General features: G+C 32.2%; 1 protein-coding gene across 1 annotated transcript in view; it reads left to right on the forward strand.

The window, feature by feature from the left end:
• LOC136989066 (E3 ubiquitin-protein ligase RNF13-like) overlaps positions 1 to 7,521 on the forward strand; it is an 87,797-nt gene extending 80,276 nt beyond the window's left edge. The window contains exon 10 of the mRNA XM_067287157.1: positions 5,354 to 7,521. Within this exon, the coding sequence (XP_067143258.1) occupies positions 5,354 to 5,907 (554 nt within the window). The 3' untranslated portion in view covers positions 5,908 to 7,521. The remainder of the gene's footprint in view (positions 1 to 5,353) is intronic.
• The last annotated feature ends 10,837 nt before the right edge of the window (positions 7,522 to 18,358 follow it).

Consider the following 18,358-nt stretch of genomic DNA (forward strand, 5'->3'; position numbering starts at 1 on the left):
ATAAGTTTCAATAAAATGTTTCGTAAATCATTTTAAAATATTGTAAAAAATATAAAAATATACGTGAATATGAATATAACATTAATGCCCGATACATTCTAACCTACATGCCATCAATTCCATAAGATATCGGGCTAGATAAAGGCTATAATAATATTTAATTACGAAATAATTTAATACTAGAGTTAGATGCTATTTCTTATTAACTTCAATAATTATAATTTAATGTTCAGCATTAATAAAAGTTACCAAAATGATTAATTTACTGTGTTTTTGTAATTTCTTACTCTTGCTTTTAAGTATTCGGTATTCGGCTGAATAGTGATTAAATATTCGGTATTCAGCCAAATAGTGATTTAAATATTCAGTATTCGGCCGAATAGCGAAAAATAGGCTGAATACCGGATAGTAACTGAATATTCGTTACATCACTATTAAATACGAATCTAAAGAGTGGGCTACAGTTAACTATAGTTGTCTGAATGAAACAAATATGAAAGAAATGTGAGACCTTGACCATCCCAATTTCATCAACCATTTAAGTTCTGAAAACTCACTCAATTTCTGTTGCTAATGACTAAATTGTTTTTATTCCTCAGGCTACAAGGGGAACTTGTATAACAAAACTAGTCCAACAACTAATCAGCCAATTTCATTTTTAACAGACAAGGCCGATTTTGGTCAATTTCATGTTAGAGTTAATAGTCAGGGCCATGGCGTGCTATGATGCAGAGAGGCAGCCGCATCAGGCAGCACCGTAAGGGGGCGGCATAAGCAGCAAAATCAAAATATTATTTGAATCATTCAATAATTAAACATTTTTATGCAACACTTTTCTATATTGGTCTATGTTATTCCCATATTGATGTATACGATTTATGATTCATTGCACACCTCTGCCTAAGTGCTTTCAGTTTATGGAGCAGGTGCATCGTTGGTGGGCGCTCACCAACGTGACAGCGCAAAGCTATTGTGCTTGTTTGTAATATACCGCGTGACCGCTCCTAAAAGCTGAGGCGGCAATTATCATAAAAGACAATTGCACATGTAACGTGTTGATAGTTCTGCTTGGAGCTTAAATTATTGACAATATTTGATTTTAACGTTAGTTTTTCTCCAGAAGTAGCAAGTGGTTGTGCTGCATTTAAATCAGTAAATCAAATATATATATATCTGTATCAGTATAATATTTTTGCATTTATACTAGTTCAGTTTTTGTAGATCAGGTAAGAGAATTATTTTTTTTTTTCACAGAAATTGTAGTTACTTGCTATCATTGAAAAGAATTCTGACAATAGGGTCAATATTTACATAACAGAAGGTTCTATTTAGACCTTCTGTTATACAAATATTGACCCTTAATTTTCCAACTTTTCTCACTACTTTTTATCTTTTCGCCTTTCTCTCCTTTCCTCAAATTTGGGTCTATAATCCTTTGAGTCACAACTCCAGCTTTATTTAGTATTCCTTCCAGTGTTGCAAGATTTGGCTACTTTTTGGGCTACATATTTATAAATATATTAGTTGAATAAAAATGCACTTTAAAATGGTATTTTGTCATTTTTTATTAAGTAGAGACCCAAATAAAACAAATATTTGTGTTTTTCAAATAAATTTTTGTTTGTCTCCTTTATAAAAACAAATTTATCTATTTCTAAGTAAAAATTGAAAGTGTCTGTAAAAGTAATTTTTTAAAATATCCTTTTTCGTGATAAAGTTTTAATACTTATTACTATAATTTAGACATGTTAATCCTCAAATATACTTGTATATTTAGGGATTGGGCCACAACATACTTGTGGCCCAAAACTTCACGACTTCTTCCAATTAGCCCAGAGAAACAAAAAGGTTGGACACCCCTGGTTTAAGGGTTACCAATCCTGGAAAGGGAAAAGTTTTACAAAAATTTTTTGATAAATTATACAATTTTAATGTGGAAATGATGGAACAGTTTTTGAATTGAATTTATGCTGAGAACAAGTATCAAACAAAAAGTGAATATGATCCATGATTCTATCCTTATTGCTCAAAATTAATTTAAAATTATTTACATCTGATAATTACTTACTTAAAAAAAACCATTGCAATAACAAATATCTTTGAGATTCATAAAATATGCATATTTCTGGTTTTATTAAGGAGAATTCCAGTATTTTTCCATAACAGAAAAATATTTAGTTAATAAAATTTGTAACATTTTGTAATTTTAAATGAAACACTTTTTAAAATTAAGACTAAAGTTTTTTAAACAAAAGGAGAAGAGGAGGACGACAAAGAAAATTTCCTGAGGTCCAAGGAAGTAGGAGTCCTATACAATGTTTTGCTTGTTTATTTCCTTTATTATTATAATTTAATTTGTTATAGGGCTTCAAATATGTATTTTGCTTCAGGCCCTGTTACCCTCTTGGCAACCCTGGCTACTAGTACTTTTTGAGTTAAGCTAAATATAGTGTAATATACTATACCTCTGTGTTTTATCCTTTAGATAATTGTTAGTTTACTTGTATAACACAATAACAATTTGTTTAAGAGTTAAATAACAAATTCTTGTTTTTAATTTGGTTACTATGCAGGGTGTCTGTGAAAGATCTTAATTGCTAAACAATCTGCTGAATTATTTTTTGGGTTATATTAAGGCTAATTTAATTGTTAGATATAATAGCCAATTTAATTATTAGATATAAAGCAATCTAACTAGAAGTAGGCAGTTAAGCTGCCATCTTATGATAAAAATTATTCCTAATTATTATTAAATTTAATTTAAATTTTGAATATCCTGGAAGAAAAGATTCACTGACACTCCAGGTTCACTTGCATACCAGGCAAGAGTAGTTACTACAGTATATTATTTCTGCTGATAACAAATGTATGTGTTTTAACCTATTTGTTGAGCCAACATAGGTAAGATGTCTATTGATTCTACTATCATAATCTAAAACTGTGTGTTTACCTGCCTGTGCATTTGGTAGTGTCACCCTGTTTATTTGATATGGCTATATAATAGCGAGATTGAGGCCGAAGTTTTAAACGCGAAAACATGTATGTCGGATGTTCAGTGCTGCTTTCCTGTAAGCCTAGAAGTTTGACAATGGTGTTTGGAAAGTCAGTGGAATCATGATCGACATTCCAAATGCCATTGTCAAACTTCTAGGCTTACAGGAAAGCGAGTAAGACAAAAAATCTTTCACACTTTGTTTCTAGCAGTTTAATCACTAAGTACCCAGTGATTAAACTGCTAGAAACAAAACGTAAAAGGTTTTTTGTCTTACTTATTTTAAGTAGTTCTAGCTTTGAGTGCAGAAAATTACAAGAAAGTGGCACTGACGTCTGACATACACGTTTAAAACTTCAGCCTCAACCTCGCTAATAGTGACCCCATTCAACTTGTGTGCCATGCTATGAATAGGTTTTCTACTGTACCCATACAAATTTTTCTGTGTGCTCCAGGTCCATTATGGTGTCTTCAATACTGGAGCAGTGTGTATATGCTTGTTTTACTAATGCCCTGAATGCAGCTTCCTTATACATATCTGGGTTGTTAGAGATAGCCAGGATAAAAACTGGTATATAGCTAGGCTTGTAGTAGACATTTGTGTTTACTAGCCTGTTCTTGAAATTGATGTTAATATCTTAGAAATGGACCTCCATGTAGCTGAGTTGGTCTAACTTAATCCATTCAAGTTGTTGTTAAATGCCTGTAATACTCTGTTCACATCAGTCTTCAATTTCCAAATAATTAGGATGTCATTCACATAAAGAGTGTAAAGGATAGTACCTGGCAAAAATTCCTGGCATCCATAATCCAGCAAGTGAACTAGAATTTGGAAAGATTCTAGTTGCTTACTGCTAATTTGTATATTTCCCCTAAGATTTAGGGACTTTGCAGGTAAATATTGTTAAATTTAAAGAAGTATGTATAGCATAGCATGTGAACCCAATCTAAAATTTATTGGTGGTATGATTTTGCTGCAGGAATAATCTGAAATCACATAAAGCACAGAAACAGAGCTTTAATCTAATATGTGGATATATGGAAATGAAATCTAGAACAATAAGATGTTCATCATCTGTCTAAGTGATTTCATGTAATTGGGCCAACACCTCTTGCAAGTTTTTTTTGACTGCATATTTATATTCCTTAAGGCACTCTGCTAATATTTTATGTATATATTTCTCTATGGCAAAGGTTGGCAATCTGGCTTTGTCTGTTCTGCTTGTGTGTCGTATCAAAAGTGAAGAACTGCAGGGTGTGAGTGGTACGAATAATAGTGTGCTTCAGATGTAATATCTTGACCAACTTTGTACATGTTAATTTGGTGACTTTTCTCTACATCTGCAAGAAATCATTAACTCATATGAAGCTGCCATCAATAAGATGACTGCTCTACTTTTGTCCACTTTAATTAGTGTTATCTGATTATTATGGATCCAATCCCAACAGTCGTTGATGCCTGTTATAACTGCTTGGTCTCTTGAAAGGATTCTGTTATTCTTTACATTGAAGATTGTATTCCACCAAAATAATTCTTTGTGCTTATTGTTAACTCCCATTAATGAGAGTTAACAATAAGCATTGTGAAGTATTTTACTTTCAAAAAGTCCTTCAATTTTGTGAAAAAGTAAGTGACACTAGGGGCTAGGTCTAAGCTGTAGGGTAGATGGTCCAAAACTTGAAACTCAGAATTGTTTTGTTTTCTCAGAGCTGAGGCTGTATCATGCATTGTTCTGGAGGAGGATGATACTGCTAGATAATAGTCCTCTTCTGTAATTCTGAATGGTCCATTGCAATCACTTCAGAATAGCATAATATCCATCAGTGTTTGTTGTGGCTCCTTTGAGCATGAACTTTTGTCATAGATTCTTGGCATATGGGGACCATTCTTTGTAGTTATGAAAAATTAATCAACTAACGATTTTTTGTTACAATAAGATTATTTTGCTTTCCCAAATTTTTTCAATCTTATTTATTTTAAGAATTTTTGCCATTTTAGTTGTACAATTCATCTTTTTCAAATCTATCTTTGGTGATATATATTGCTGCTGTTCTTATAATGTGCTCTTTTTGACTGCTCTTAAATTTCTTGTTCTTATTCTTTTCTTTATCTTGTGTTTTTATATTAGTATTTTTGGTTCTAAAATAGGAAATTTTTGTTTCAAAACAAATGTAAATGAAATTATATACAAATATCATTAATAAATAGTAATTAAGAATGTATTATTACACACAAAAAAATTATCTCATATTTTTCTTTAATTTTCAAGATTAAAGGAAGATATTTAACATCATTTAGAATTAGAAGTACTGTACATTATTTAAAATATTGCAATATTTTTTAATTTTATTTTTTTACAGCATATCATACAAAATGCATAGATCCTTGGTTAACAAAGAACCAGCGTACTTGTCCTATCTGTAAACGTAAAATTCGTTTAGGTAGTGTTTCATCAGATGATGAAAGTGACGAAGATACTGAAGAACCAACTGAAACAACACCCCTATTAAGATCACTTCATGGAAGATCTATTATAAATTTCATGCAGAATCCAGTTATTAATTCTAGCAGGGCTGATATTGAAAATACTAATAATAATAGAGAGATTAATGAAGAAACACAAGAAAATTCAGTACCAGAACATCAAACTGGGTCATTATTGCATCAGTTAACATGTGTTGAATTACATCAGCCTAATGAATCCATCAACAACACTCCATATAGTGCTTCAGCCCCTTGTTGTTTATTATCACACGGTGTAAATGTAGAGGACAATTCTATTTCAGGAGATATCTCTGGTATTGAAGCTGGTGAGGGAGTATCAAGTTTGCCTAGTACTTCGTCGTCGTCGTCATCTTGCACTGAAGTTACTACTAAAAATGAAAATTCTGTTCATAAAGATTTAATTGTGTGAATACTTAGTGATATTATTAATTATGAAATATTAATACTGAGAAGCCTTATCATTCAGCAGTGTTAATTTTCAAAATTAAAATGCTTTATCTTAAAAAATTTTAATGATGAATTATTCATCTTCATTTAAAATTATTTGATACATTTTTATATTCTTAATAAATAAGAAGACAGTGTTTCTAAAGCCGAAACATAGATTTATAAAAGGTTTCATTTGAAATTTTAGAGATAATTTATCAACATTTATTTTTAATTAGAGAAAAATTTCATAGGGGGCCATTTTTATATATAACTTTTGTGTTGTATTGTTTACATACACATAATTAGTTGAAATTATATACAAATGTAGTGGCAGGAATTACTAAAAATTAAGTGTTAGACTTTTGAAACTTCAATTTGATTATGTTAATTTCTTGTATTTTTATTATTTTTATTATTATTATTATTAAGAATCTGGTGAGCTAAATGTGTGATTCATTTAAAAAATGATAAATTTAAAATATTCCTTTCATCCATTACATGTTGAATGAAAGATTTATTAGTGATAAAACATTAATAATAATAAATATAATTTTCAATATAAATAATATATTTGTGACTTTCTAATTTTTGGATTTAAACATTTATTTATAAATAGTCAAAATTATATAAGTGGAAATTTTTACTGTTTTACAAAATGTTTTAATAATTTATTTAATGAAAAGTATATTATATGAAAATATTTGGACTGCAAATGTATCTTAAAACAATATTTTTAAAAATTTACTGTTTTACAGTAAAAATAAACTTCCTCTAATGCATTAAGCTTTTGAATAAATTATTCATTTTTAAATGAATTCTAAATAAAATAATAATCTAAAATAATAATCTGAAATAATAAATGCTATTACATATTGCAATAAATATTTTAAGTTCTCTTATAAAAAAAAAAAAAGTATTTTTATTAAATTTTTTAAACATGATTTTGAGATATAGAATCTCATTGGTCATTTTGGAATTTGAATCAAATTTTTGTTGTTTTTTTTAATTGAGTTGAACATGTATTTGTTTATACATTTAAAAAATTTACTATTGTTATTTGATCTGTAATAAATTTGAAGAAACATATATTAGACTTCATTATAAATGAAATGCATATTTATTAAAGTTTAATAATTTAATTTAATAAAGTATGTGTTGTTATGTATGAAAGAATGTATGCTTTATAATCAAACATTATAATAAGATTAAACAATTTTTCTAATATTTGATTATCATATTAGAAATCATTAAAAGCTTTATGCATTAAGAAATTTTAATATACAAATGAAGATTGGGAAAAGTTACTCTAGTATATGCATTGATTCTTCTCTGTTTTTGTCAAATTTACTAACCATGTATATTTGTATAAGTTTTGATTTTTATATTTATAAATATATACATAGTAATATATTGCCTTTAACGAAACATGTTTTATAAAATAAGATTTCAAAAATATTTTTCATTCTTATTTGATTTTTCTTTTCAAGGAGTTTTGATATTAATTTGTTAAGTTGCTAGTCCAGCATATCAAAAATTTCAATATTCAGAAAGATGTATAGTAATTTATACAAATAAATTCTCAATTATAAAACCATTTAAATGTAGCATCATTAACATAAATCTTGTGGCCAAATAATTTTTTAATCTGTAAAACTACATAAACATTTTAGCTCATATATTCTAACTACACAATATCTCTAATATTTCATTACCTTTCTGCTTGAAATGGAGTTCATAAAAACAAAATACTACCAAAATGACTGTGCTTTTGGATTTTTTTTTTCATCCACCTTTAGAGTCCTCATTACCAAAAAACAATCTATTTCATCTTTCATTTGAATATGTGTTCTTATTTGGAATTTATTTACCACAGTTTAAATTTAAATGCAATGTCTTCTCATTCAATTCAAATATGCCTTCTGTATCATTGTTCATTTCGCCACTCTCTTATTTTTTTACAATGAATTTTCCAGACTGTTGACAAAGTACAGTAATTTCTTTATTTATCATTTATGCAAGTAATTAGTTTCACAAAAACAGTGCATAAATGGAATCATGGAAAGCTTTCCTTATTCTCAAATACAATATTTTTACTCTTACTGGGGTAAAGTGTTTACTATAGTTTTTTAAATATACATCTATATAAGATGTTACTGATGATTATAAAAACAACTTTTACATACACAACTCATACAAAACATGTAACTATCATTTATTTCCATAAAGTTGATTGTTTAAAGTTTTCAACTGCATTAAAATGAATTTACATAAGTGGAGAGATTACTGTTGAAAATCTTTAATAAGAACTTAAATTTTCTTAATAAATTTTTTAAAGTTTTGGTAACCCATATGTTATCTTCATTATCCACTGGTAATATCAATTTTGCTTTATTAAACTCCACTTTCACTATCATAGATGCTTCAAGCCTAACATTTTGCTCCCTGTTATATGCCTTAATGTTCAGTGTGACTGAGTAGAGATATGAACAGAATGCATGATAGCAGACTTGATATTATTAAATTTTGGTTAGGAAAAGATAAACTTTAATATGCCTATGCTATACATTGATAAGTGTTTGAAGCAGTGTGATAACTTCATAAAATGACTAAAAACTAATTGAAGTTTATTGAAAGTATTTTTGTGCGCTATTAATTAGCATTTCAAAAAGAAAAATTTAAATTCTTGGAACACTGTATTCTAAATCAGTCTTTCCTAAATTTTTCAGGGTGAGGACCGGTAATACCGTAATATCAGTTTATCATAAATATATGAATAGTAAGATTTTAGTTGTGTATGGAATCGTGGAATGATTGTTGTGCAATTTCACTTAAATAATAACTTTTAAAAGCAAAATTTATTTTTATAAGAAACTTATTACTTTTGTATTATAATTTTAAAACTTCTTGAAAACTAGCATTTTGTTCCATAGATTGACACCAGATCACAAACATATTGAGAGATATTATTCTAAAGAATTTTTTTGCTTTTAGACTAACTTATAAAAACATTTCTTAAGCAATTTATGATATGAGAATTATTATTTATTTTAATATATATTTTTCTATTTTTATTTCAATCTAGTTTGAAGATCATGAGTATGATCTTGAAAGTATTTAGCATGAAAAGATTTGCTTTAATTCTCTGAATGAAGTTTGAGTTATTTTAAATTATTTAACAACAATTTAATTCTCATGTTGTTTTTATAAATAATGTAAAAATATAAATTAAATATAATTTAAATAAGTTTTTTCTTATACAATTGTATTCACCGCCTTTACATTTTTGAATTAGAGATTTCTCAATCACATTGCTCATTTGCATGGAAACATGGTATGCTCATATGTATGCCAGCTTGTTTTCTCTTATAAGATTATTGGACTGTTGTGTGAATGTAAATTAACACAACAGAGTATAGATAACATCAAAATCATTCATAAGATAAATTTAAAATTCTTGAGTATGAATGAATGAATGAATGAATGAATGACAAAATATTTTGAGTATTGAAATTAATAGAGGAGGAGGAGAGATTTTAATAATCATTTTTCAACATTAACTGTTTTGTCTTGTTTTTAAAAGCTAAGAAACCTTGAATGTTTTTTTTTTAACTCTTTCTGCCCTGTGGGCACTAAGAGGGCCTCTTTTAGTAGGCCCATTATGGGTTCAGCCAGGCCCACAATGGGGCGACCAGGTGGTGAGAGACGGGGCCCGACATATCCGAACAGACCACCCCCCGAAAAATTCCTGGGGAGATTATTCGATCCCGGGTCCCCCAGAGCGGTAGGCTGCCACCTTGACCTTGAATGTTCTTACTTAAATCCATTTACCATAGTTTGCAAATATTAGGATAGAAAAAATCATTTTATACGATTTCTTTTTATACTCAGCCCTGATCGTACTAAGAGGGGCTTTCTTCTACACCCGCGATGAGTTTGGTTAAGCCTTGGTCACACTATGCGATTTCCAGCCGCGCAGGCGACTGCAACCGCGACGGCTGTTCCCGTTAACTAGTAATCCCCCCTCGAAAACCGGTGCGACTGCAATCGCAACTAGAAGCAAAAAGTTTCTTCTTTCATGACGATTGCAAATGCGCATCCAATCAGAAAACGTCTTTGTGCCATGTCATACTTTGTGTTGTATATTCGTGAACATATGTTGATTATAACATTTGTATTAGCTTAGTTTCAGTACATTTAAATGCTATATTTGATATAAATCAAATCTGAATTTATAAAAGTTATTGTTAGATTTATTTTTAAAAGTTTGATTACTTTTAATAATATACAATTGAATAAAATAAATGCTTATATAAAAGAAAAAATATATCGATTATAAATGAATTAAATCATTTAAGCTTTCCTCTGAACAACACTTACCCTCAAATACTCACTTTTATAAGATTGATAAATAGCATCCAAAACTTATGGGATAATGACTGATATCGAATTATAGGCCACTCTAAATTGATATGCCAAACTACGAAACGTTTCGCCTAAATTATAAGTATTCGTATTCGTACGGATATATCCCCTATAACGGGTGGTCAACTTTTGTGTACATAAGATCTACTTTTTTTATCTTAAAAATGTGTCGCGATCGACTTGTTGTCATAGGCATAGTCTAAGTGGGGAAGGGAGGTGTGAAACACATACTATGTTTATACACTGTTTTAGTACGATGTGCACTGCTTATGAGTCGAGTCATAACTGCATGCATACTGTTGCATTCGGTTACAAGTATGGGTGTACTATAGATTACTCCCTATGGAATTTCAGGACTTTGATTATATATTTGAACTCGGGACCGAGACAAGTTCAACGGTACCCTATTTTTGGACCGGAGACGAAAAATAAAAAGTTATCACACTTTTAAGTTACCATACTTTTTTAATGCTCTCATGCAGACGACACCGTAGTTGCTAGTATTGCCATCTTGCGGTAAAGTCTGCAAACCGTGACGTCGGACTACGGTCATCTCCCGGAGCGTTAAACACGCGATACGAAAGCGGAGAGAGCGACGCGTCTTCCGATCATCGCACGATTGCCATTTCGGTTAATGCTACTTATGGCAGCGAACATGGCGGCCCGACTGACCTCTCGTATGGGCGCCACCACACGCCGCCATGTGCTAAACTAGTGATCGATTCACGGTAGTTCTTGAACAAAGTAAAAAACGGGGGAAACGTCTACTAAAGGCAATTTTAACGGCAAGCGACGGGACTTCCGATCGCGATAGCGAGGCCGACTTAGCGGAGAGCGACGCGACTCCCTATCATCGCGCGATCGCCGGAAAAAAGTATGATAACTTTTTTATTTTTCGTCTCCGGTCCAAAAGTAGAGTATCGTTGAACTCGTCTCGGTCCCCTGAGTTCAGATATATACCCAAACACACGAAATTCCATAGGGAGTAATCTATAGTATACCCACAAATATAATACATTAAGTCAAGACATCGCGAGCGATCGACCAAAATTGGCTTGGCGATCGACTTGTTGGTCACTCCTGCCCTATAACCTTCGGCATCCGAAAGCCTTTATTCATTCATCAGCTGGTGAAAGCAAGATCGTTTAGTCCGTTGATTTTCATTTCGCCAAGTTAACCCAGCATGAACGTTTTCTCTTATTTTTCTCTTCGTATATTCTCGCCAGCTTTAACAAAATTATCGCCTTTTTCTTTTATTCATTCCAGAAAAGGAACTGCTTGCCATTTTAATAATAAAAAAAAAGGCTAAAATTCCGTAAATAATCTGAAGTGAAACGTAAAATATCGGTGAACTCACGAAAGAAGTCAAAAACAAGCCACTAATTTTATTGGTTTATTATAGGGTCACGTGTTTCCGAGTTGCAACGCCAGCGAAAATGTGTGACCACGAGAAGACTCTCGCGTGTTGCAGTCGCGGTCGCCTGCGCGGCCGGAAATCGCATGGTGTGACCAGGGCTTTAGATGCATATTGGAAATGGTGGCAGGTAAGGGTTATAAGGTTTGAAAGAAACAGGACAGATTACTGTAAAAAATTTGAGCATCTAACCCAGGACCTGGAGTAGCACTGGCCCTGGTTTGTCTGGATTTTTTTATGCCTTGATTCAGCCTTCCCACCATCCAAGCATATTTGAAGAGAGTGTATTTATGAACATAAATGACATTAACTTTTTGAGTTGCTTATCAATTAAAAGTTAATTGAAATATAACTTTAGGATAATAGAGAATACTATAGATGAATTAAAAACTTGCAATAAATTAAATTAAGTATTACTAATGTGCATTATCAAATATGTACATAAAATGATGATAATACAGACTGAGACAAAAGACTATGGTTTTTATTTTGTTGTTACAAATTTTACTGCAAAGTGGCACTAGTGGCATTAATATATTCAAGCTGCACATTTCTTGAAGTTCAGTGATCAAAAGAACACTGGTCTGTACAATAGCATGTTGTTGTGGTAGAAGCATTCATATGAAGCAACTCAGTTACGGCTACACAAACATCATTTTAACATATGACATGCCCCTCAAGGAATACTGTGGTTAGGAAGTGGCAAGAAGGTTCAGAACATCCACCCAGTGGAGGATGTTCCGTGAAATATCATGAATCATGCATTGATCTCTTCCAGCCAGAATTAAACATTGGAAAATTAGGATGGTTGGTCACCTCATGGACATTATTTTCAAGACAACTGAGGCACTATCTTAAACTGCATTGCATTGGGCATCATTTTGAGACAATAAAATCTGTTAGTGACCAGGGCTTTAGATGCATATTGGAAATGGTGGCAGAATGGTGTAAAGATTTTCTAAAAACAGATGTTTATGCATCTATGAATATTAGGACTGTTTAAATTAAAAACAATTTACTAACTACATGTAGAAAACATTTCAAACACTTGTTTATAATAATAATTATTATTATTATATTGATTGAATAATTTTACTTACTGATTATAAAAATTACTTTTTTAAGAATGGAAAATTTCTGTCAGCAAAAATAAGCTGCAGTAATTAATGATTTAAATTTTTTTTTAAATCTGCATGAAAATTGTTGCTCTCTTTGTATAGGCACCTCAATTATTTTTCTTAAGTAAAAGTATGATGATAGGCTGATAACCGTACAATAGATATCAACTAAGGATCTAAATTCAAAACCAATCCAGAGGCGGTTGTTTATCTTGAGTAGTATAAAAGTATATGTAGTGTGTCATTCCTATACCTTACTTGTACTGGCCAGCATGGGTGAAGTATAGTACAAAATCGCCCAAATGCATGGAAACATCCATATAAAACAAAAGCGGTTTGGCAAACAGTAATCTAATGTCCCGACTCTTGAGAGGGGGAATCTGTAGGACCACGTTACCAAAAAGGCAGACATGTTGAGATCCGCCATCTTGGATTCAAATCCAATTTTTTAAATAGAAAGGTGGACGTGACGTATCAAACTGGTGGAGAATTTCATCGGAAAAACAAAGGCGTGCTTAATGTTAACGTAATTTCACTCATTCTCATGGTAGAAAAGATGATTTCATGGAGAATTAGAAAAACGCTGTGTGTAATTGTAACACGTAAAATTTAGAGGCTATGTAACATAGCCCGTAAATTTAAAAACCCCCTAACATGATGAATAACACATTAAACATAATGTTAGGGAGTTAAGGCTATCCTCTCCCATCTCTGGTGAACTTTGATCAATACATTAGCTAAGGCCGCGTTTCGTTATGCAGCACTCGAGAAACGCTTTACAGCGAACACTCGTACCCGTTTCTAAACGTTTGCTGAAAGAGGTCGCTGCAGCAAAGATAAAGCAGCTTTTACGTCCGCTACACGTGTAAAGCAAAATGGACGCTTGTGTATAATACGATATTATGCTGCGAAAATAAAGTCGAAGTGACTGTTGATAAAAATAATATGGAAACATTAAGAAGGATTAAATTTTATAAAATGACTGAAAGTTGTCTAAAGAATAAGAAAATACTATATTTTAAATATAATTATACATTGCCCATCTCTATTTTCTTCACATTTTCGGAAAGAGAAATGCTCAATTCTTTATATCTCTTTATTTAAATATTGTAGTTCTTTAACTAAAGCGCTACTTTTGGCTGTAACTGGAATTAAAAGATAGATTACGGCATCCATGTTTCGCTCGAGCGGAAAGCGTTTCTAAACTATGATGCAGCAACGTGTAGCGACAGCTGCTTTTGACATCATTTTCGCTACACGTTGTATAAAGAAACGCGGCCATGGCGTTCGTTCGAATCGCACGTATTAACGAGGTTGAGGTCGAAGTTTTAAACGCGAAAACGTGTACATCGGACGATCAGCGCGGCTTTCCTGTAAGCCTAGAAGTTTTGACAATGGCCTTTGGAAAGTCAGTGGAATCATGCTCGACATTCCAAACGCCATTGTCAAACTTCTAGGCTTACAGGAAAGCGGCGCTGAACGTCCCACTTACACGTTTTCGAGTTTAAAACTTCAGCAACTTCGCTATTGGCCCAATTTACGCGAAGAAAACCCGGAAAACTACACGTGGCATGCACGTTGGGTAGACGCAAACCCACGACCAATGTTCAGTAGTTTTATCCACTTGGCCATTGGTGGGCTCAATTGATAGAGCACCAAGTCTGATGATATATTTCCACTTCAAACTATTTTAACGTTTAATATATTTGGTTCCATTATATTTGACACAGTTATTTCTTTCATAATAAATATATGTATATATTAAAGTGTATTATGATTGTAACAATTTTTAACATTTTAAAACATTTTAAATTTCAACATATTTAAAAAATTATGGCGTGTCTCAGGAATCTATTTAAATTCAAAGTATGCCACTAATACAAAAAGGTTGGGAAACACTGGTTTAAGACATTAGCAAAGGCGTTTATGATGGTTAACAATTTTCCTTCGGTTTTGACCAATAGCCTAATAACTTGTACGAACAGTATAAGAATTTAAGATCTTGGATTTAAAAAATGATTAGTAATCCTAATTGTTCAAATATGTCGATAAAAGATTTTAGGTTGTTCCACTTTCCAGTAGATAAAATCAAAGATTGAAATGGATCCAAAAATGAAGATGAAATTAGCTTAAAACAACATTTCTACTTTAAAAATAATTAGAGCGTATAGCAAAAACTATCTGTTCACTTGCTAATTTTCTTTGTATATGTTGGTAAAAACTTACTTTCGTTTTCAGATTATTAGGTTACATTTGCTTTCTGTATCTTAAAGTATTTCGTCAAAAAAGAAAAGATACAAAGCCAAATTTAGTTAACATTCTATCAATATTTTAAAGTTTGTGAAGAAAATTGATTCAATTAATTCTTCCAAAGATTATGCTTCAGACACGGAACGAATTCTCAATGATAGAGGAGTGTGGGGCCAGCCAGGTACGCAGTTAGTTTTTTATACAAAATAAATTCTTTGTTAGAAGAGTGAGATTCTTGAAACATACGAATAATAATTCTCAAACTGTTGTCTTTAAGATTTCGTAGGATTTTTATTGATATATTGAATATATGTCATTTAATAAACTTTTCTCAAAAAGTTACAAAAGTGCGGACATGGTACAGTAAAAGTTTGCAGGAGAATGTTTTTATGACAAACTATACGAAGTGTGTATTGATGAACAGAATTTAATAAGAAAAAAAACTTTTCATTAAATTAACTTTTTCAATTAAACAATTTTTGCCCATTCTCCAATCCTCGCATCTGAATCCATTCTTCCAGATTATGAAGCTTCTTCATTGATCTTTCTATCCGATACTGCAGATATTTGTGTTTCTTTATCAACGTGCACATCTGTTACTGCACAAGGTGCAAAATCCTCTGTAAATGCGAGGCCCAGAAATAGTTCGCATTTAATAAGCAAAGCTATAATTTAATAAATTAACAAACAACGAAAAACAAGTTACATAAGTGTCGAGTCGGCGACACCAGACTTTGACATCGTCGCTCATAAAGAATAGAGAAAAACGAGATGAACAAAAGAAAATGGAGACAGGTAAGAGACCAATAGCAGGAGCAGGAGGGGAAAGCCTGACGAATGGGAAGAAGAATAAGGGGGTAAAAGGTATAAAATGACCGTGTGATAAAAGACGGGAGCGACCTGCTTGATCGATCTTCCCGTTCAAGCCAAGGGTTTCTCCTCTGTCATCACCAAGAATTGTGCGACTTTCCGCCATCCTTTGTGCAAGTCATATACTCCGAACGTTAACTCGCCGTTGCCCCATCAAGACGAGAGAAACTTCAAGGATACAACCCCGACGGAAGTCCAAAATCTTTAGACTGTCATATAGATGTAAGCATATATCGACAAAATAAACAGTTTATTGTTAACACTTGTCTTTTCTGCCTCCGCAAATCGCCGCCCACATATGCGAGGGCCTTAGGTCATTCCTGATAAGAAAGTAAAATTTCCCCCCTCAAATCGGCGTACTTACATAAAGAATTTCGTATGCGCATTTTTGTCCCACAGTTTCGTGCGAACATTTGCCCGGCAGCATCGTTTTTTCTAAATGTTTAGTCCACCATATTGCACACAAGAAACGAGTTTATCAAAATATCTAAGGAACGATTTTCTTAAGTTTATACTTAATTATGAAATATAGTACTTAAACAATTAAAATATATCAGAAAGATAAAAAATGAATCTTACCTCATGATTTGAAAACTATTCACGTCAATCAGTTATTATTAAGTCTTCAGCAAGAGTACTTATAAACTAACTCAGTAATGCCAACCTGACATTTATACAACTATCTCTTCTTTAAAACCGTGTTTGATGATTGTTGGACTATGAACCCAAAGTTGAGTTTTAATTAAACACTTGGTTGGTGGAAATAAAGCCAAGTGTTTAATTAAAGTGTTAAAACTCAACTTTGGGTTCATAGCCCATTTATACAACTAATTATATCTCTACTGAGCACTTTTACTCACCGCGAACTTTTACTTCACTCTCCTTTACCTATCGTTTTTAGTTAAACTTTATAAATATCAAATAATAAATAATAATTGTTCTCAAAATGTGTTATTGTAAATTGAGAATATCGTATTCAAAGGTGTATTATTTTAGTTGAATAATTATATATGAAGACTGATATATTACGATTAATCGAGGCCCACCAGTGACAAAATGGGTAAAAACCACTTGACACCTGTCATTGGTCATTGTTCGTTCCTAATCTACAGCCCAGCCCCGTGGAGTTACTGGGTTTTATTCGTGTGTCTAACACCCATACGGGTCAGTTTTTCATAGAAAGTTCCACTTGGCAGATCGCTCGTGTTGCACTTGCCGAAACCCATCAAATCAAACGAAAAATCGATGATGATTTTAATTTTTGAATTGCTAACTTTGTCACGAAAGATCTTTATGGGCTGCAATTTGAAAAAAAAAAAAAATGTATACCTATAAATTCCTTCTGTCATCCGTCTTTGTTCTTCCTTAATCTTGACAACGGTGTTAGATAGATGAAGACCAGATATAGGAAGCACCGATTAACTATATACCGAAAGTTAGTACCTAGTCACATGATTTCAATTCAAAAATTTTCCCCAGAACGGAGTTACATAGATGACCGGCATAAAATCTATTGTTAAAGGAAAAGTATGATGTAAAGGGACAAGACACTACTAATTTGAGATCGAGAGCATACATTTTAAATTAAAAATATTAAAAATTGCAACCCGGTTTTATGACGATGTCCCAATAATTTTTGCTCGTAATGAAATTACTTCCGTAACATTGTATCATTCATAATCGATTTTGATATATCATATGAGACGATAAGCCAGAAAATGGACATGCTTCATGCAAATTATTTTTTAATTGAAATTCATATTTACGATAATTTTTTTAGTTCGCCCTGTGAGCACTATTCAGAAATAGCCTAACTTAAAGGCGACGCCTAGGACCTCGCGCCTGCAAGGGTCTCACAATTTTGGTAGTATATTTTAGTAGTTAAATTATTAAATTAGTAATTATTTAAAGTATATATGCACTAGTATTTGTTACATTTGCAGTTCTGTAAGGTCGCCAAGTTGAGCTTAAAGTCAGAACGGAAGAGAGGTACTGATTCGGAATGTGAGCGTGATAGACGCCGAATGAGACTCCACAGTTACAAAGAAAATCATCTCGATTTATTCTAAACAAATAAAAACAAGCAGGTGAAGACTAAATCTTCTGGTTCTTTTAAAAGAGAGAGTCCCGAGAAAAGGATCCTTCACTATTCTCTTTTGCCCCGGGGTGACGTTGTTCAGTCCCTGGAGGAGGCGAGGACAGTCCAGATAGTGACATTCTCCACCTCATCCTGGACTTAAAGCAAGATCTTGCACTATGAAAAATTCGGAGAGAGGAGCTCTCTTTGTCCTTGATATCAGAGTTTTTATCTTCGGTCCTTGATCAACACTTCGATTGGTTATCTTTTCTCATCCCCA

The sequence above is a fragment of the Centruroides vittatus genome, unplaced genomic scaffold (genome assembly GCF_030686945.1).
Source record: "Centruroides vittatus isolate TY-2023 unplaced genomic scaffold, ASM3068694v2 scaffold_435, whole genome shotgun sequence".
In the NCBI taxonomy this organism is placed as follows: domain Eukaryota; kingdom Metazoa; phylum Arthropoda; class Arachnida; order Scorpiones; family Buthidae; genus Centruroides; species Centruroides vittatus.